This window comes from Dicentrarchus labrax, unplaced genomic scaffold (assembly GCF_905237075.1).
Source record: "Dicentrarchus labrax unplaced genomic scaffold, dlabrax2021, whole genome shotgun sequence".
NCBI lineage: Eukaryota > Metazoa > Chordata > Actinopteri > Moronidae > Dicentrarchus > Dicentrarchus labrax.
In genome coordinates, this window is record NW_026136705.1 from 8,631,005 (window position 1) to 8,651,949 (window position 20,945).

The window sequence follows — 20,945 nt, forward strand, 5'->3', positions numbered from 1 at the left end:
CAATCAATAAGTCAATCAAATTAAGCCCAGAAGAACCCCGCTGACTTCAGGTTTCCCAGCAAGATATTTAACTGTCATAAAACATGAAATCTTAAAAACTGATACGTCACCTAAAGCAATTTCTCCTAAAGTACAGAACCATATATAAGCTCTTGTTCTTCATATAAGCAAGATAACCCTCGGTGTGTTTTGTGGTCAGGGGAAATTACAGTGAGATTTCAGTGACTGATCCTCATATTTAATATCAAACACAGACACGGGCGTCTATCATAGATGTTAATATGTGATATAGAAACTATAAACACAGTGTACCTGAGAGGCCTTGCGGCACAGCAAGGGTTATAGCCAGTGAACACATATCAGTGTATTTTGTCGGAAGCCGTCATGGCAGCAATAATACATAGTTCATTTAATTATAAACAGCACTGATTGTGTCCTTTCCCTTCGCTGTTCTTTCCCCCAGAGTGCAATATGAGCATTGATTTTATGACAGTGTAAAGAATGAAGTAGTTAAACCCTGTCGAGGCGCATCCTGACAAGATATTTGTTTGAGAGGATTTCAGCCATTTTCTAGATTTCTAATTCTTGTTATGGTAGACAGTCACCACTTCCACTAGTCAATCCTCTTCAGTGATAAACTACATTTTATATTTATTGTGCTTTTTTTCAAAGCCAACATAATGCCCCAAACCAAAATTTGTCCATATATATTTTACCACAGTGTTTAAGAGAGAGAGAAAACATTTCCTTGATGACATTTGCGAGATACCTTATCTGTTTGGTATCATGCATTCCATGCACTCACCTGTGCCAATGAGGTTGAAATGCAATGTTTAATATATAATCCAGACTGTGTTCTTTGAAGTCTTTAAAAATCACACATAAAATATTTTAAAGCATAAAATACATAGAATAATAACTATAATAAATAACAATATGACAAAGCTAACATGCTGAAGTTCAGCAGTACAAAATATTGAACAATAGCAAAGTAACATATTTCTCTCCCCTCCTCATATCTTAAAATTCTAAATACTGTGTCACATCGTCAAACTTGTTAAGAGCTTTTAACATTGTGTTTGAGTTGTAGCTGAATCCCTCCTGAATGCCAGATGCAGCTTTATTATTTCTTTCTGTATGACTTCACACTGAGTGGAACATCAGAGCACAAACTCAACAGAGTTAAATTTGGCATGCTTCGTCCTAAATGGCCCTTAGCCCCCGCAGCACAAAGTTCACATCCCAAGCTGGTCTCAGCCAGACTGGTTGACACTGAACTGCCCTTTCTCATTCTACCGGGGATTTTCAGAAATGTTTACTTGGAAAGTTCATGACCCCGCAGATCAACCACAGCGTCATCATTTGTGATGAAACATACAGGAAGTTAGTGATAAATACATTTCCTGAAGATAATATTTTTCTCACGGAAGAGTTAGAATTTAGCTGTTAAAATAGGTGTAAACAGAGAAGGCCAGAGTCACATCTAGCCTAAAATGAATCACCTCTAAAAACATGAATGACCACAAAGGGGATCTGCTTCTATCTTGAGGAATCACCACCATCACGTGTATGAGCAAGAACATGTAAAAAACCTTGACAAGAGAATGCTTCCACTTGTGAGGAGATCCGCGGAGGTCGAATCCACTGGCAGACAGGAGATTGACATTGCTTCTTCTCCCTAGCCAGTTTGTAAAACATTTACCCTTGTGCTTATCCGACATGGCAAACATCATCCATGTTCTTTCAGTGTCAGCCAAGATCCCTCAAGCTGACAGGCTTGAACTGTGGACCACAGGGACTCTCCCTCATCATGAATATTACATTGGCTCTGTTTACATGCTCGCACATGGCCACCAATAAGGAGGCTTTATAGAATAGCTATCCTTGATCTTAGCAACTATAAAAAAACAGTAAATTCTTGTACTTTACTCTTGTACTTTACATGCAGTGGGCTCGCTGGTGTAGTAGGTAGTCTTTTCACTTTCTTTACTGCTTCCACCCTTTCTGCAGACTCTCTGCACATCAAGCTTATTAGTCATTTGTGACTTCATGTATGTAGACGAGAAGGCCATGGGAAGCAGCAAGGGTCAAGAGGCTATCAGGCGTGAAAGGAAAGAAAGGATTGAAGCCGTGCTGCCACTTGTCATATTTACACACAACGTTAGAGGAATGGCCTGAATCTAATGCTGTGGAGGGGAGGGGAGGGGGAAGGAAGGTGGGTGGTGCTGCTGGTGTGTGGTTTGTGTGTGTATGCAAGGAAGAGGGAGGGTGTGGGGGGTGCCACAGCTGCAGGCCAACAGTTGATCCTGTCCCGGGAAACAGGATCAACCAGGTCAGGGCAAGGAGGGGGGTGCAAAAGGTCGTGACCCTCGGGGGTTAAGGAACAGACTTCACAAAGAGGTACATCTTCAAAAGCAAAGTCCCCACTGGGGGAACCGGTATAAGGTTGGGAAAATAAACCAATTTGACCTCCTTTCTCAAAGCAGGAGTTTCCCCAGGTGTTTGCTTTAACCTCTTTATTGTTGTCTGACTTGAGGCGCTGCTCTCATCTATGCTTACTCTCATCCAGGCAATGCAGTAGCATTACTTCAGGGCAAAGTACAGAAGGATTTTTATTGCTATCAGTTAGTAAGAAAGTGTGGTATTATAGCTTTTTATTTATAGATTCTGCTGTTATGACACTCCAAATGGGGTCATGCGACCCATAAAATGCTAATTACATTGTGTGTGTGTGTGTGTGCGTGTGTTTACATAACATGTGAGGTCAAACCATGTGCTCAAAGTTCAAACACTTGTATGAGGAGAGGGTGATCGAACATCTGTGAGCATATTTATCACACCAATCACCATGACAACTAGTGACAAGTGTTAGCTCTGTATGGCCTCCATGTGAATAAACAAAGCACCTACCAAGAGAGTATCTCATTAATACTCAAATCTATGCACAAACGTAGTTGGTGTTTAAACAGTTCATGCGTTCCCATGCAGATAAACCCTTGACCGGGGACGTTAAGTACAGTCATTAAGTTGTTTGTCAGAGAATAAGCATCTGTAACGCCAGGAAATAGTTTTCTGAGGCCTCGTAACTATGAAATGTCTGTTGTGGGACTTCCGAGTCCTTGGCCCCTAGTTGAGTCATTGGTGGCCTGGTGTGCAGTACTCACATCCTTTTGGCCTCATGCTGAGGTCAGGAAATCAAAGAGAGAAGCCACAGACAAACAGCCGATTGTCAAGTTTTACACCTTGACCTCAGCTTAAACTTGTGACTCCCTCCTTTATGTTTGCCGCTGCTGCAGCAATCAGAGGAAATCAAGAGGTTACTGGCGGTTCAGCCTTGATAAGAATCTTGAAATGGAGAAGTTCACGGAGGGGAAAGGTTACTGGGAGTTTAAAGAGAGTGCAGTCAGTCATGGGGAGTATTAAATAAAAGGGAAGTCAGGGCTGAGGAACTGCGCTGCGATTTCAAAAGTGCACTGCAGACAAAAAGCCGTCTGTTCACCCACTGGACCTCATATTCAAACCCAGAGCAAGGGAAGTTTAGCTTGAACTCATCTTCACCTTTAGGAAGTCTCACGCTACAGGCTGTTTTTTTCTCAAGTCAAAAAAATTATCTCCAAATGGACTTTCCAGACTGAACATGAGAATTAAGGTTTTGACTGTACAACAACGTCTATTTTGGGTCCTAAATAAAAGATATATGTTCCATTTTGTAAGGCACCTCCTTGGGCATTCAGTGTACATCTGGTGACCTCCATGTGTCCTCCCTTCTTTCAGTGTCTTTCCTGCCTTTGTTAAGACTCAGCACTGTAGTGAACAGCAGCCAACTCAGAAGCAGAAGTTTTAGGGCAAATACAGGAAATCCTCTTGCTCTAATGAACCAGAGTCTTTGATTACACAAAGTGCAGTTTGGCTTTGATGTCCTTTTTTAATAATAATAATCTGTATTGTGAGGTAAGTCAGAAGGGATGTATGGTGCCACAGTTTCCAAACTGGTTGCTCTGGTTTATGTTAACATGTTCTGTAAAAGTGACTCGCATGAATTTCAACTAAGCTGCACATGACTGTCAAACAATAATTTAATACATGTACAGTTTAAAATCATTTAGAGAGATACAAATGTGTTTTATAGTGGCACCTGAAAGGCTAGAGCTTCCCCAGATAACCTCTTATAATATGTGATATACTTGCACACATCCCCAATTTGTGCATAAGAGAAAAACACACTTCCCAATGGCAAACTAGAAAAAGAGGAACACATTCATACTAGGTCATGCATTTTAGTACTTTATTTCTGAGATATCAGTGCAAATGAACACCAAAAATGAAAACATAAAAAAATGAAATAACGTTTCAGGTCTTCACATGAAAAAATGAAACACCTTTTTTTTATATTTGCTGCTACAAATGTATTTCTTAGATGCACAATGCAGATCTATGATTGTACGTCAATCCCCCACTATAGCCCCAAGCTCTTTCATAGAGCTTTTGTTAACCAGTAACAGAAAAGAAAATCACAAAAATATTCAATGCACGTTTATTTTTCACACATTTTAATCAACTTGCTCAACAGTCTGTGGTTATTTAGGGACTGTTCATATTCTAAACGAACCTCTCTCTGTGATAAAAAAGACCTATTTTAAGACTTGACATTTTCCCCCATCACCAGTAGGGATACACAGGTAGTTCCCATGCGTCTGCATGCAACAGGCAGCAGTGAGGAGAGTCAGACATTATTACACAACACAGCGCAGGATAGATTATCATTTACCACATAGAGACACATGCAAAGAACAAACCAACCAAAAAAAGATGGGCATAGCATCCTCTGCCTTTGTATGTACACTTGTATGCATATAATTCATATTTACATATCAGGGCATTAAAAACTAGGGTAATATCTTTTCTTAAACATTACAAAATAGTCATCTTTCATACTGAAAGTACTATTTACACAAATATATTTAACCATTGTGAAAATGTATTAATCGAAGAGACGTACTTCATAGGTATATGTATTAAAAAGATCACAAGACTAAATGGATAAAGCAGTGTGTGAAATTAACTGAAAAGAATACAGTACAATCAAAATAAGGAGCTAGATACCAGATATCCCTCAAGACACCAAAATGTCTTGGTGATTATTGGGGGGCAGGTACACATATCCAGCTGCTGTGAAAACAAAGATGTACCTGTGGTCTTCTCTCAGTTATCATGCAATTCTTTTGACATTTTATGAGTTAAGAGACTGCCACAAAAAATAAAAGATGTTCATAAACCACAACAGTTAAGAAATGATGAAAAAAAATCACCAACTGTCAAATTCTCAACAGATAACAATACTGACATTTTTTTATTACATGCCATTAAATTATTCTGAAAAGGACACCTAGGACTCCGCTTCAATAGTGCAAACTCTGGGTGCTCCTTTATATGAAATTATAATTAAAAGCCATGTGCTGCACACACACAGTTTTTTGTGTGCATGAAGAAACGTGATGTGGGTTTACCCAGGATGGTAAGATTCGTTTCTTAGACACTGCAGCCTTTTAACTGTTGCTCTAGAAACCTGTTTACATACAGTTGCTCAACTGTAAGCACCACCACACGCTCTGTTGACCCATCTGCTCAAAACTGCACAAAACCTGCAAACACATCACCCTGAATTTGCACTGTCGAATATTGCCCTTCAAAGTTCAATTCAAATAAAAGCATAATTCAATGAGTTGTGACCATTCGAACCACCATTGATATATTCTTACTCCATTGGTAATTAAACCACGCTGTGAATCTTGAGGAAAAGCAAGACAGAAGCATTCATCATTGTAGGATCCTCACTGAAGCTATTGCAGTGTGAATATTGTTTTCAAGGTCCTCCTTTGAATGAATTTATCATGTACATTGTTGTAATAGACTGCTGTGTCTGCCCTAGAATGACTTTATTTGGAATCTTATCTAAAATTGATGGGACTTTGTCTATCTGAAAATGTTCTGATGGAGAAAATAAATAAATGTCCACTGAACTGAGCGCTAACATTTTTGGAGTCATCAATAATAAATGTTGCCTGAAATGTTCTTTCTAAATGTTTTATGGCAGGCAACAAAGAGGACATGGAATAGTGGTATGTGAACAATTTAGATACAAATAGTAAGTGTAAATCAAGACCAAATGGTAAAGGAGGACTTCATAATTGACTAAATTAAATATGTAGTACATGATCATCATCAATCATTGATGGGAAAGGTCAAATTTATGACAGTTGTGTAGTTTTGGTTGAATCAATTAGACATTTTGCTAAAATAGACCTGTTTTGTACCATTCCATGACCTCACTATTTAAAATTGAGAAACCAATGCAAATATCCATTTGAAGTTGAACTTGCTCTATTCCACTAAAAAACATTTTTTCATTCTTTGTTATTTGTCTCATCAAACCAATTTGGCAAGTCATTAAAAAAGGAGAAATAAAAGAGTCAATGAATTTGATTCCATTCTGTATTTTTCTGTAGTTGATACAACTCCTATTCAGATGATTGGCTCAGCCCCTGGCTCTCATGGCTGTGCTTGTCATTGTGGGTCGGTGATTGCGGGGTGGAGCTCAGACTGTGTTCATACGCATGCATGTCACTGATTGGTTCTTCTTTAACTCTGACCACAGACTGGGTTCCCTCTGCCTGATCCCTCACCTCCTTCCTCAGCTGAATGCTGCCCTTCTGCAACATGTAATACAGGATGGGGTTGGAACGTGAGAGTCGTGGAGAGTCCAGGTTTGAGTCACAACCCTCCTCCTCATCATTCTCCTGACTACTCCATCGAACAGGGCTCTCAGGCTCCTGTTTGACTAGAGTAGGAGGGTCTCGTTTTTGAGTGACTGGCCATGGAGCGGGGTGGCGGCTCCAGGGGGTGCGGATAGGGCTGTCACCTGCAGGGGGGGTGGGCAGTGGTCGGAGATTACTTGGAAGCCCTGAGTTGAGGGAACCATGGGGGTGCCAGCTGGGCAGGTGGAGGAAGCTGTGGTTATGTGAAGGCTGACTGAGAATGCTGCCATTGGCCTTGCCATTGGCCTGCAGGACCGAGGGACTGGGTGTCCCCCGCGGCTGCTGGGACAGCTCCTTCAGGCAGTTGTCAGAGAGCAGCAGCTGTTTGAGCACATTGAAGCCCCGACTCTCTCTGGTGAGGGTTTCACTTGGTGGGCTCCTGGGTGGGGCCTCCTCTTCCTTCAGACTCCTCTGCTGGTCAGGCTCTTCCTGAACAGCAGATGAGGCATAAATGTTTGTGTCCCCACTGTCCACTGCTCTCGGAGAGCTGATGTTATTCAAACTATCAGTCCTATCAAAGCAGATGCGTCTCTTCTTGGGACTGGGACTTGGATAGTCCCTCTGTTCCTCTTTAACCTGTCTGGGCTGTGACTCAGCCTGCATAGCAGCACTGGTATAATAGGTAGCAGTCTGTTGTTTAAGCAACTGGCTGAGGAGGCCATATTTTGCTATGACCTCTGCAGGCCGTGGTTCTGTTTTAAAATCCTGCTGAGAATCTGAGAGTGGGCTATTCTTCTCATAGCCACTATGTCTCTTTCTGCAATTGGAGTCCTCAGACATGACCAGGGACTGTCCCACCTCCTCTGTGATCTCCGTTTTGACCTTTATGTCCAAAGGGGGCCCATTGGAGCTGTCACAGACAATAGAAGCACCAGGGCTCTTCTCATAGCACCCACCTGCCACTTCCACACTTCTCCTGCCACTCCCACTGGGCCTATCTTTGCGGCTGCCTGTAGCAGTAGCCGAGCCTGTTCCTAGAAGGAGCTGCAGCACAGTGCGCCTCTCTAGAAGGTTCTCAATCTGTGATGAAGGAGGAGAAGCTTCCTTCTGACTGAAAGGTGTGCCACTGCCTGAGGGTCCGTCGGAGAGTGGAGTGGTGGTGGTCCTATGGATTGGAGCATTGAGCCTTTCCAATAGGGCGAGGGGCCTGCTGGCATCGAGCTCCTGACCCACCCCTTTACTGGGGGTAATGGGTGGGGAGGAAGACGCTGTGCCACACTGAGCCAGATTCTGTAACAGTTTACTGGCACTGAAGGCAGGCTCTGAAGCCTTCTCAGCAGGGAAGGCTTTAGACTTACACAAATCCAGTGGGCTGGACTGGACATTGGGGGAGGGATAAGAGTAAGGGGATAGTGCGCTGCCAGGGTCACGACTAAGTGAGTACAGTGGCTGAGCTGGGGCTACAGGTCTATCTAAGGGGCTTTTTGTCCTGGTCTCTTCCCAGGGCACCAATCCCTTTGTTTGGCCTCGAGACATGGTGGCCATAGTTATATCAAGTGGCAAATCCTGGTTACCCACGCTTTTATTAACCATCTCATTATTTCTGCGTTCAAGGAGAAGCTGCATAAGTGTGACCTTAGGGTGGGATTTTAGGTCTGGGCTCATTTCAGGCTCCTTGTTCTTGGATACCTTTGATCCTGATGGCTCTGGCTTCCACTTGTTTATTAAAGATTCAGTTAGTTTGTCCAGGGAGGATGTAGAGATAGAGGAGGAGGAACATGAAGAAATAGCAGTGGAAACAGAGGAGACAACAGTGGAGGAGGGTGAAAAGGTGGTGGTGGAGGGTTGAGCAGAAGCTTGAGGAGAGAAGGCAGCTGGGGTGGAGGAAAACACTGTGGTAGAAGAAGAGAGGGTAGAGGTGGAAGAGGAGAAGGAGGAAAAGGAGCAGGAGGGGGTGGTAGTTTTGAGCCCTGTGTCTTGTGTATTGGCCCGGCTTCTTATGGAAAGGTCAATGGGTGAGCAACTTGAGTATGAACTCTCTGCATCACTACTGTCCTTGGTCAGGCTTCTCTCCTGGGTGGAACACTCACTGTCCGATGTGACTGAAGAAGAGCCGCTTGGCGGCAGAATGCCACAGCTGTCCTCAAGGTGCCCATTCTTGGTCAGCTGCTTCTGGTTGTTGTGGTTGTTGAGTAGCAGCAGCAACAAGCTGCTGCATGTCTGGGGAGGACGGGTTGGGCGTGAGTCAAAGCCTCGCTTCTCCCTAGGTGTTTGGCTGTGAGTGTGGTTTGGAGCATGTGGGGGAGTGGGTGGGGAGCTTTGGCTATGGCCACGCAGCAAAGAGGGGCTCTGTGGACTGGACAGGGCCGTTCGAGGGAGTGTTGTTGTTATTGTAGTTGTTGTTGTCATTCCATTTTGGGTTGTTAAGGAGCTTAGTGTGTCTGGGGCTGCAGGCAGAGTCCCTCCCACACTAGGTGGCCTTTTGTCCTGGCCATGCTGCTGGTTTGCCATAGCAGCTAGTCTCTCGCTGGCAGATCTTCCAGAGAGCTGGGCTTTAAGCGCATGCTCTCTGGAGTACTGCTGGAGATGGGCTTCACTGGACAGCAGCAGGGCCAGTTGACTGCAGGCCACACTGGGCTTGGGTGAAGGTGCTGGACTTGAACGGATTTTCACCATGTTGGCCACTGCCTTCAGGCGCTCTGCACAGGATACTGATTCAGCAGCTGCAGGAGCAGAGGGAGGCGTGGCACTGTGCGCTGACCGAGGTGATTCTGGGGGTCTGTCCTGACTGTGTCCCCGGCGACTGTAAGGTGTGCTGCTGTGATTCTGAAGTTTACTCTTCCTCATTAGGCCCTTCAAGCGGCTTGAGGCTGTCCCATAAACCGGAAGTGGCTCTTTGTCTGCAGGTGGTGCCTTGGAGGGAGAGGAACACTCACTGGGGGGTTTATTAGAGTGCTGAGACATCGCCACACTCTGAAGCCGTGAGCTGAATGACTGAAGTAGGGAAGCCAACAGGGTGCTCTCCCCAGCATGAGGAGATCCCTCTAGTGCTCCATTTTGCAGGCCTCCCCCTTGGCCATTCAGCTCCATTGGGGGTGAATTCATCCGCTGGCTTCCTGGATCATTCCAGGCTTCAGAGCGCAGTAGGCGGGCCTTCTTCAGGTGCTGCGAAGAACCTAGTGTGGGCCCGTTGGTTCCAGCCTTAGGAGCTGCAGGGCCATGGTTGGGCAGTTGGAAGGGCCCACCCACTTTGTCACCCTGCTCCTGGTTGCTGTGGGCGGCCTCAGACCTCCCGCTTGCCGTGGCCCCAGGCCCGGCTACCACTGGATGCATCAGTAAACCTTCCAGATAAGTTAGAACAGCTGAATCCTTGTGTGTCTCAGGGCCAGGCTCCTCCCCATGAGTCATGTTCAATACTAGGATCCCCTCGTATGGTTCAGCACTGCTACTGGGAAACAAATGTCCACTAGGTCATCTGGCTGACAGTGGCATGTACTTCCTAAATACCAAAAAGAGGGCAGGCAATTGCACAGTGAGTCTGCAGGGGACTGAAGGATGCACTGGCCGGTTGTGATCCCTCTCTGTATTGGGCACAGTCAGCACTGTTGTGAAACAGCAACCATGGTTGGGGGCAATCTGGGGCAGGTGGGCCTCCCAGGCATTGTTATATGCCTTTAAACAGCGTAGGATCCCAGAAGGCCCTGCTCCAGGCTTATGTGAGTAGCAAGCGAGGAGTCAGCGGGATTTCACCACAAAGATGTTGACACATTCCGTGGCTGTGGATGTTTGGGATGTCTGTCCTAAGGCCTGGCTGTGGTTCTGTCAGTGGCGCCTTTCAGCTTTGCAGATCTCACATGGGGGACCTATGGGAGTGAGTGAGAGAGAAAAGAGGGAGGAGGGGGGAGGGAGAGCGAGATGGTTGGGTGCAGAAAAAGAGGAGAAAAAGGAGAAACTGTGTGAGAAGCAGGGATTTGCACAGCACTATATCACATTCATTTCACCACCTCGTCTGCCATCTCTGTTACTTAGCAACATTTCAGATTGACTGCACACGGCTCCTTCTCCTCTCTGCACTCTCCCCTTGCAGCCACTGAACAGACGACAAATGTAGATTAGGCCTGATTGGATCCAAATTGAAAATTCAAGCCCACTACCTTGAAAACATTCAGGTCTTGAGCTGTAAGCCCCTCACAGCGATGTCTTTCAAAAGTGAAGGGCCTTGTGAGAGCTGTGAATAATTTCTTATGCAGCTTGTCATTTCAGTGGATTATCCCCCCCACCACCTCCTGCTCCTTATGCACTTGAGCAGCATCTCACACGACGCAACCCTCGGTCTACATAAAGTGGGAGCCACCCACCCACATGTTAGCATTTAAGCATTCATGCCTCGACACAAGCATGAAAATGTGCATGAAGACATAGACACATATACATGCATATTCTCACACATACATAGAGTAAGTGAAACCCGTTCTGGTTGCTTCTCAGTCTCTCCACTGCATCTTTATTAACACCTGGCCAGCTGTTAATCCTTCACAAAGCTTAGCTGTTTTGACCCTGAATTGTTTTTAAATCAGAAGACAAGAGAAAAACATGAACTGACTTGATCTGAGTTGAGTTGTGTTTATGGGTACAGTACAAAGGCAGTGGAGAATCACAGCCAGGATATAGCTAACAGACAAGCTGTACTTGACTGTCAAGTGTGCGTGTATTTCGTGTGTGTGTGTGTGTGTGTGTGTGTGTGTGTGTGTGTGTGTGTGTGTGTGTGTGTGTATTGAGGGGTGGGGGTGGCTTAAGGATCAGGTGCACCTGTCACACCACACCACTGTCAGGAGGGCAGAACCGATGACACTGGGGTGAGCATTGTGCCAGTTGCCATGACAGTGTCAGCGGCGCTGCCCTGGGAGACCTCTGCTCTGAACCCTGTCAGCGTGGTTTCCGTGGATACAGGACACCTCCGACAGTCCTGGCCGCATCCCATAAAGGTTAATTAATACAGAGCTTCCACCTCGCCTCAGCTGCTGTCCGTGTCCTTTCCCGATGCCGTCCTCACCTTTGGTGTCCGCTGAGTGGACCAACATAGCAGGTCACACAACAGGACAGCAGCCCTTGATTATGACGAAAGGCCATGGCAACCCACGCAGCTACCAGCCTAAATACTTCACATAGAGCAGTAGCAAGGGCCAAAAACAACAAGGCAGCAGGCTTCTAATCAGGCTGAAATCCATCCCTGTGGCCAAGGTCCACAGGTTGTCATGACAGTGAGGCCAACAAGGTGGAACTTTTAATGCCACCTTGAAAATGAGCTGGGATTAGGAGCTGGATTTAAGTTGATCAATGCACAATTAAGTCTGAGTAGCAGTAGGAAAACAATCCGGTTGGCAATTTTAACAACTAGAGGTCCACAAGTTGATGAGACTCATCAGACTGTGCAGCATTATATAGAATAGAATCATTTAACTGCGATTGCCCATCAGCGTCAATTACAGTTCAAGGCCATTTTTAAGCTGTTGACCTAAATCTGACAACAATAAAAGCCAACCTGGTCATACTGGGCCATCTGACGTCTGCTGTCATGCTAATCTTAGATGCTCAGGATTAGGGCTATTTTCCCGCCAGTGAGCTTAGCGCAATTATAATAGAATGCTCCGTAGCACCACGTTTGATCAGCACAGTAAGCACGTACACATGTTTACCTTCAACATGGCAAAGTAACTAATATACTGTGATACAGCCCCCCCAGTTGGTGAGAAAAAACATGTAAATGGAAATGAAACACTGACACGGTTTCAACATGGGAAATTCTGTTAATCTCTCTGCTGCTGGCAGTGAACCTTTGGAATTACAGTTGACCTTGTCTATGTTTTTGCCCAAAGAAACTTCAATACAGAGCAGACAAGGCTGCACAGGAACACTAACACTGCACTATATTAATTTATATACAACACAGCTCCTCCATTCACTGTCATTAAGTACGAATAACTCTTTAAACAAAGTGGGGACCTTCAGGCTCTTGAGAGACATGTAATGACAGAGCCGGTGTTAAAAAGCCCTGCTACAGCAAGGGCAAGAAAAAATATGTTCTCCTCAGTGACAGAGCTCTGTTAACAAATAAATGACCTTAATATGGGGAGAGCTGTCCTCTATACTGAGCCCCTAAAGCATACAGCCCTCCTCCTTTCCTCTCTCAGAATGTGTGATGTGTGCATTACTATTACATTATCTCCCCTGGTGTTTACATTGAAAATGACCTTACACATCTGTTAACATGTCATCTCATTGGTGGTGGCACCCAAAAAGCCTGACCTCCACCCCCCTCCCCCACTGTGGGACACCACAGCACCAATGAGCTGCTCTACGGTTTCTGTGGTGATTATCCATTATCCTTGACAATGTCAGCCAATGACAGAGCAGGCACCATTCTAAAGTGATTTTTACCCCTACAGTCGGCCACGTACATGTGAGAGGGAGGGCAAGTGATGGGGAGGGGTGAAAGCTTCATCATCCCCTGGCTGGTTGGCTCTTCATCTATTTCTCTCTCACTGTTTCGCTCCTCTAGTACTTTAAAAAGACACCAGGAACAGGAAAGGTCACTGCACTCTCAGCCACTTTCTCTAAGATATGTGGAATTACCCAAGGCTGACATAAAAATGTGCCGATGCAGATGTCACGGATTAGATCTCAAAATGTGACTTTCATTCCCTCCGCTGACCTCGAGATTACACCCACTCCACTGCCGACTGACACACAGGCATGAACACTCTTGCTGCTAATACAGCCATTTCTTAATCTTAAAAAAGTGAGTTCCTAAATGACCTTCATTGTCAGGAATGGTAATCCATTTAAGCCATTTAAAATGTATGAGACCAAACAAAAGAATTAAAAAGGGGAAGAGCCAAAGGAGCGGCAGTTAAAGTCAAGGTCATTCATGCCGCCAAGGCTTTTCCACTTGATGCAACAGCTGGTGTCCATGCAAAGCTCTGGGCGTTAATAAAAAGTGACAATGCTGCCCGAGCGGTGTGTATTACTAATGTCTGACACCAGCCTGGCAGATGTGTTCTCCCTGCATTTAAGGGGAGTCAAGGTTAAAGGAATTTAAAAGGAGAGGCGATGCCTAAACACTATTATATCATGTAATCTGCAGCCCAGCCCTGCTGCACATACTCAACGGGGTAGCTCACTTACACATGAGGCGTGACCGCTATTTGTAAATTCAATATGGCCTGACATGATTAAATAAGACAAAACATAAGCAACCTGACCAAACGCAGTTGTACCAAGCCTGCCACAAGTGAACGAGTTCACCAGAGGAAAGTTGAATTAAAAGCTCCTGTTCACCTTGAGAGAGGTAAACAAGAGAATAACATGCTACCGAACAGCAGGAGAGCCAGAGCAAGAAGATGTTTTGGCAGATAAGTCAATCAGGACAAAATAACACTGAAATGCAATACAGACACATGCACGCCCACACAATGAGAACTAGGGCACTCTGACCCACTTCTTAGGATGCATTGACCAAACAAGTCATGCATAGCACACATGCCTCCATGTGCGCACACAGAAACCCGTGGATGTACCCCACATAAAGGAAATGTGATACATAAATGCTGAATAGTCAGACCTCTTGTGTTAAGTAGCACAGGCGATCCACTGGGGAAAAAAAATCATCCTACTCAGAGCACTTGAATGTGAGGAACAGTGTGTGATGACTGAATGCTAACATTTCAGACTTGGACAAAATGGGACCGGAGTGTTAAAGTTCTTGGCCTGCATCTGGCCTTGGATGAGGCGCGCGGGGGCGGATTTTAACTTCATCTGTACTCATCAGTACAAAGAGTTCTTGGGGTTGAGAGAGAGCATAGAGGAATTCATGCACACTGATGAGTCATCTAAGCGGTTCAGAGCCCAGCTGACTGGCGGAGGACCCAGCCAAACTAGCCAGTGAAATTATGATATCACTGTACTGTATCACAGGACCAGACAGTCTTCCCCCTTTACCTTACATGCCCAGGTTTGCATGGATGTCCTTACAAAAATGTTTGTGTCCATAGTAAATATTTGTGTGCCATTTGAAAGACCCACCCAAGGGCCATTTCCTGAGTGGCTGAAAATTACTGCATCAATTAAACACACACACAGATTCCTTCTTAATGAGCCGTGGCTGCCATCAATCTATACCTGATTCATTTCTATTGGGCTCCGAGGTAATCTTCTGCTTACATCGTCTGTCCAAAATGGTGCTCATTTCCCTCTCGAAACAACACACATTTTCCATTTGTAAACACTGGGGCTGGAAATAGGAACAGCTGATTGCCCCATGGCCAGCACGCCAAAAGGCAGAGCTAGGCTCTTGAAACAGACTGCGGTGGTGATGTCTGAGGGAAATGGGCCACTTTGCAATTGAGATCAAATGTCCCACTGTCAGGCTGCCCTGAAAGCTGGATAAAACCAGCTAAAAAACCTTGGCCTTTAATGAATCATTTCCATAATATCCTTGGCTTCAGCCCTAAGAAGGATATTGCCGTGAGTCAGCAAGATGTCTGCCTTTATTGGGTTAAAACTGTACTGTTTTTTGTTTTTTTTACTGTGAGTAATTTGGAATGGTTTGGAGTAATATGGTGTGTGACAGAGGTCTAAATGACAGAAAAAAGAAGAGGACATATCTCTGCTATGGTTTTGCCTTTCATAATGCTCCCATTGACCTACTTTCTAGTTTTTAAATCATCCTAATGCTCTGAGTGAGATTGGAGAACGATATTACAGGGTACAATGGGTTGTGAAGGGACATTGCATTAGAATCATCAAAAACACAATTTGTTTTTTTCTCCACTTTTACTTAAGTAAGAATACAGTCCTATTCAAAGTTACACAATTAAATAAATCTTTTAAATCAATTGGATACATTTAACCCAATAAAGTATAAAACAATTATGTGTAACCTTTTATGAGAAAATCTCCCAAGCAGCACAAATCCAGTTGGCAGGGCAGAGCTGAGTACATGCCAATGAACAGGAGACTTCAATAAGATTAGTCCTACACCTGGCCCTGATGCCCGACCCAGTGCTCACAGAGCGATAGCCTGTGCAACCAACAAAAACAGCTTCACTTTACATATTCCTTACAGTATCAGAATCTAAATTAGCAACCAGGTTAATAACCAAAACCACTTTTAAATACAAGTTTACAACTTGGCAAAGCAGGTGAGGGTGTAACTGAAATTGTAATCTAACTTCTTGTAATTCTAAATTCTCTAACTACACCTAAATATATAACCGACATGATGCAGCAACAAGGTACAGATGGCAAAAGCAAGACAAATAAAGTACACTGACAATTAGGACAATGAAGCCCCATTAGGAGCAACAGTGGTAGGGAAACTAAATGAGTATCTGCTGCTAACTCTACTCCCCCCCCACAAGGGTTTTAAGGTAACATTGAAAAGCAAGCAACTATATGCTTGTCTACCTCAAAGGACCTTGTACCACATTGTACCCTGTTGTTACACAACATGGAGAAAGAAGACCCAAGTGTAGGCTTTAGACAGGCAACCTCAGCTATCTAAGTTAATGTTACAAGCCCCATATGATTACTGTTCAAGCAAAACACTGAACAAAACACATTTTAACCAGTTATTAAGATCAGCAATTCTATTCAAGGCGTTTGCTGCATGGTCAAAAACCTAAATCCCAAGAAGCAACTGCACTGCTAGATGTCACTAAACCCTACACACTGGTCCTTCAAATGTTCCATGGGATCGAAATAAGGCTAATTTGAGTTGAGTCATTTGTCAAGAAATGACAACAAGGGTGAATGATAATGACAATAAAGTGGTTGTTAAACAAAAGCTGTGACACTTCTTTGCGTTAGAGTTCAAAACATGAATCAGGACTTGACTAAAGATGACAAGCAAGTAAACTCAACTAAACCTCAGACAGAGTTATTACCTGAGAAAACAATAGAAAAAATGGGAGTTAATTGTTACTGCAAACAGACTGTGGAAACATGTCTATCTGCTCTGATTTGTCAGAAATACAATGCTTTACATCCGCCATAAATGTTTTACGATGCACTACCTCACTTTCGAAACATTTTACTGGATATCAGCTCGAGCATGAGTCAACCCTACTGCTGACTACTCAGTATTTGAAATCTATAAATACAAAAACATCGTTATATAGAATCCTAAAATAAGACAAGTAAAAAGCTTCATTTAAAGTCTGCATCGCAAGAATCAATGTGGCATGATACGAGGAGGTTCTTGGCCATTTCCATCTTTACAAGATTATGGGATAATTGACCCCAAAATTACTTGTTGGGATTCTAAATTGGACTTCAAAAATACTGCCAGTATAAAGGACTGTTTTCCAGGCTTGGGACACCCAGAGTTAGATGTGTGTTTTTAAATAAAGTTTGTGTAAGAACATATCCAAATAGGCACAATGGGATAAAATACAGTTTTCTACAAGGATTAAACACAGCAGGAAGTTAAGGTGTGAAATTTCCAACAAACTCTCTCTCTTTACATGCTATAAGTCTTTTTCTTGATGTGCGCCAAGATCACCTTGATCTCCAGGAGATAAATCCATATCTTATAGACACTGGGACAAAACACACTTTATTTAGCTTGACCTCCTCCTTCTGTTTAAGCCCTCACCTCACTATTAATTCTTAAAGCTAACACACAGTGGTCTGTACTACTGACTAAATAGAGCATAGCTACTTCAATAGAAAAGATATGAGGCCCTCTCCTCTCTGTCTGTCCAGTGTTTGTGGAGGAGCTGCCTCGGTCAGGAACTCATTATTACAAAGATTTTATTCATTCACAAAAAGTTAGCCCGATGAGAGAATGTATAAGAATGATTGTTCTGTTCATAGGTTTCCCAATGTGTATACATACTGATCAGACAGGGATTCCTGAGACTGCATATTATCAAATACAGGTCTGCGTCCTGATGTGTATCAATTTGGGGGTCCTTGATACCAAAAAGGTTGAGAACCACTAGTCTACACCTACCATATTTAATTGGGTAGAGAATTTGGAAAGGAATAAACTACTTGAATGGATATTTTAAATGGATTTGGGCAACACAATGCATGTGACAATGGTCGGATATATGGTTCATGGGGAATATTTATCTCAGTAGGGCATATGTTAGCAGGTTAGGATGATAACCACCTAATTATGCTGAAACAATAAACTTGCTTCTGGATCTCACTCGAATGCTTTAAAAAACAGGTGAAATAGATAAGACTGTGCTTAATCAACTTTCAATGGTCACATTCTGTCAGTGAATGGAGGATTCATGGTGTGGGCCAGGCTGGGAACAAGCACTGAATATAAAAATCTTTGCAGTGGCCACTGACTATTCACAGCACAGTGCATCAGTGTAATTGGCTTTGAATTAAAATGTCACATGTTCTGGGCTGAAGAAAGTAGTCTTTCTTTACATATGTGGTTTAAGCACCAGTGACAAAAGCAGAGAGACAGTTGAAATAATCCAACTCAGTGAGTCTCAATTCTGGCTGTCGTTGCTCAAACTGCTGCTGGTTTTCTATCTAAGCAGAGGTTAATTGCAATTAATTGCCTTCAACTGGCAGCCCAGGTGCAATCAGCCCCTGATTGAGTGGCTAGAATGAAAACCAGCAGGGCTCTGGAGCCTGAAGACCAGAACTGAACCCATCTTTTTTTTAAATGAACAGTGTGTTGATAGAAATTACAAACCAGCAAAAAGATTAATTGAATTTGGCAGAGTTATTTGTTGCTTTGAAATTGATCAGGTTGCCTCTACTGTAACCAAGAGCAACTCCCTAACTGTCAGCCTAAATGCAGACAAGCACGGGGGCCAAGGCTTGCAGGAAATGAGTCTGTCTTCCCTCAGTCAGCCATTGACTATTAAATCAGACAGAGAGAGATAGACAAGGCCAGCACCCGACTGCAACCAGCCTATTATGTTGCTGTAATGAAGGAGATGGAGAGGACAGAGAAAACTACCCAGTGGTAAACGTAGTAAAAAGTTCTCAACAGAAAAAGAGAAAAAAACCCACAGTAAGCCAAATGCTAACACACCTATTCTGCTGTGGTTGGGAGGTGAACGCAGACACACATCATGCACCCGTACCTTGTCATCCTTAGCTGTGGAGGCTGATACAGGTAAAGTGCAGTAATCAATTTGCTCTACTGGCAGGAGAGCTCCTTTGGAATACTAATCAGGTCTCAGCCCTCCCCTCTTCCCTCGTTCTCGCCACCCCTCTGCCTTTCTCCTTCCACGTTCACCTTTCTCATGACTTGACACCCCCCCAGTGCCCCAGACCTGACCAAATGCTAAAGGAGGGCGGGCTGTCTTCTGCACAGATAACTGCTGCCACTAATCAAGCCTACGTGCACCGGGGCGTGGGATTAAAAGAGCTTGCACAGCTTGACTCAGGCACTGAATGGTGAATGGTGCACACACACATATACACGCACAAGCAAACACACATACACACACGAGGTCAAAATAAAAACCTATAGGGAAGCCAGCAGCATCTCGTCCCAGAAACACAACACATACACACACACAAAGCCTCAGACGAGCAAACAACACAACAAGGTCAACTTAAAAGCTGATGTTAGGTGAACATTCTCAGGCTATAAAAGAACACACACAAGAAGATTAGATCTAAATTTACTCCGCCAGTCAAAACAGGACTCGGTGGTGAGCCACCCATCTCTATCTCTCAGAACACATGTCACGCAGTGAGCTGCAGTGTTGTGCGCATCTAAAGCGAAAAAGAGGAACAAACTCGACTGTGAATTGACAGGGCCTTAATTCCCGTTCGTTTTTCATTTGGAGAGATGGCTTTTGGGGGGGGGGGGACTCTACACCATATCAAACACATACCAGAGTTGCCTGGAGGCTGTAACAAAGCGTCCTCAATGTAACACTGAACACACACACATATACACGCAATAGGAGTGTGTGACAGAGGGAGAGAGAGAGACAACGCCACCCTATGCATCAGCAGGGATATTTCATTATGTACATAACGAGTGCCATTAATCGCTCTTAACAAGAGGACACAACCTCACCTTGGCAGTCTCACACACACAGCAGGAAGGTGGGGGGGGGCATGGAAATATCTACAGTGCGCACAGAAATTAAAATTCACCACACTCAAGTATCTGCCGCCTCCTTTTGACCGACCACATCGCGGCCTGGGGCTGTGTGGAGGCAAGCCAGCAGTCATATAGTAGCTGCTCATCTGATAGACACATAAAAACACGTAAAAAAGTAAAAGAAAAAAAAGAGAGGAAGAAGAGGAGGGGAAGGGGAAATAAATATATAAATAAAAGTGGGGGAAAATGCCGCAGTGGCGGTTGCCAGCGGGGGCTCGTGCCCTTGACATACTGACATGGGTGGAGGAGGGAGGGGGGGGTGCTGTCATGTGACACTCTTGTCATTTGCCTGATCACCCGCCTACCCGCCCGGCCACCTGGCAAACACCCCCTCCCTCCACCCCCTCCCACCCCAATATCTTGCCCACCTTCGTGCGACCTCATCCTCTGCTGACCTGACGCCGCTTGCCCCCCCCTCCCTCCTCCACCTATGCCCAACGTCGCCTCCGCCCCCCCCCCCCGCCCCTCTGCAGTCCTAGCACCCCGTCTGCCCCACCCCTAGCGCTCTGTCTCCCCTCCCTCCCCTCTCCCTCCCCCGCGGCTGTGCAGCAAGGTCAGGCAGGTCACCGTGTCCTCATCTGTAATCCGCTGCCATTCGTCAGCAGCCCCGGCCCAGGCTGGAGGAGAGAGAGGAGAGAGAGGAGAGGCAGGCGCTCCGACGAGGGGAGAATGCCCAATTAGGCAGCTGTACACACACACACACACACACACACACACACACACACACACACACACATAGCTCGGCACAGCAGAGCAGGAGAGAGAAAGGGAGGGAGGGAGGCTGCAGAATCAGCCTACTGTCCACAGACGGGGGAGGAGGTTAGGGGGTGTACATGAATCCTTTCAGCTGTGAGTGTTTGTGTATTGTTTTGGCGTGTGTGTGTGTGTGTGTGGAGCAGTTGGGGGGGTTAACAACAGTTTAGACATGTATGACTACTATCTGAATCTGAGGTATGTCAACAGGAGGGGCAGCAGGGGGTGCAGACTTTTGAGGATACAGTAGTTTTATGACAGGGCAACTATTCTTATCTCAA

The 20,945-nt window shown here is 44.8% G+C and overlaps 1 protein-coding gene across 2 annotated transcripts in view; it reads right to left on the reverse strand.

Annotated features, from left to right (window-relative positions):
• Positions 1–4,271: 4,271 nt before the first annotated feature.
• Positions 4,272–20,945, reverse strand: part of nrip1b (nuclear receptor interacting protein 1b) — a 36,921-nt gene continuing 20,247 nt past the window's right edge. For both annotated transcript variants that reach the window (XM_051401446.1, XM_051401447.1), the window contains one exon: positions 4,272–10,618. In XM_051401446.1, coding sequence (XP_051257406.1) covers positions 6,519–10,163 — 3,645 coding nt within the window. In that variant the 5' untranslated portion in view covers positions 10,164–10,618 and the 3' untranslated portion in view covers positions 4,272–6,518. The remainder of the gene's footprint in view (positions 10,619–20,945) is intronic.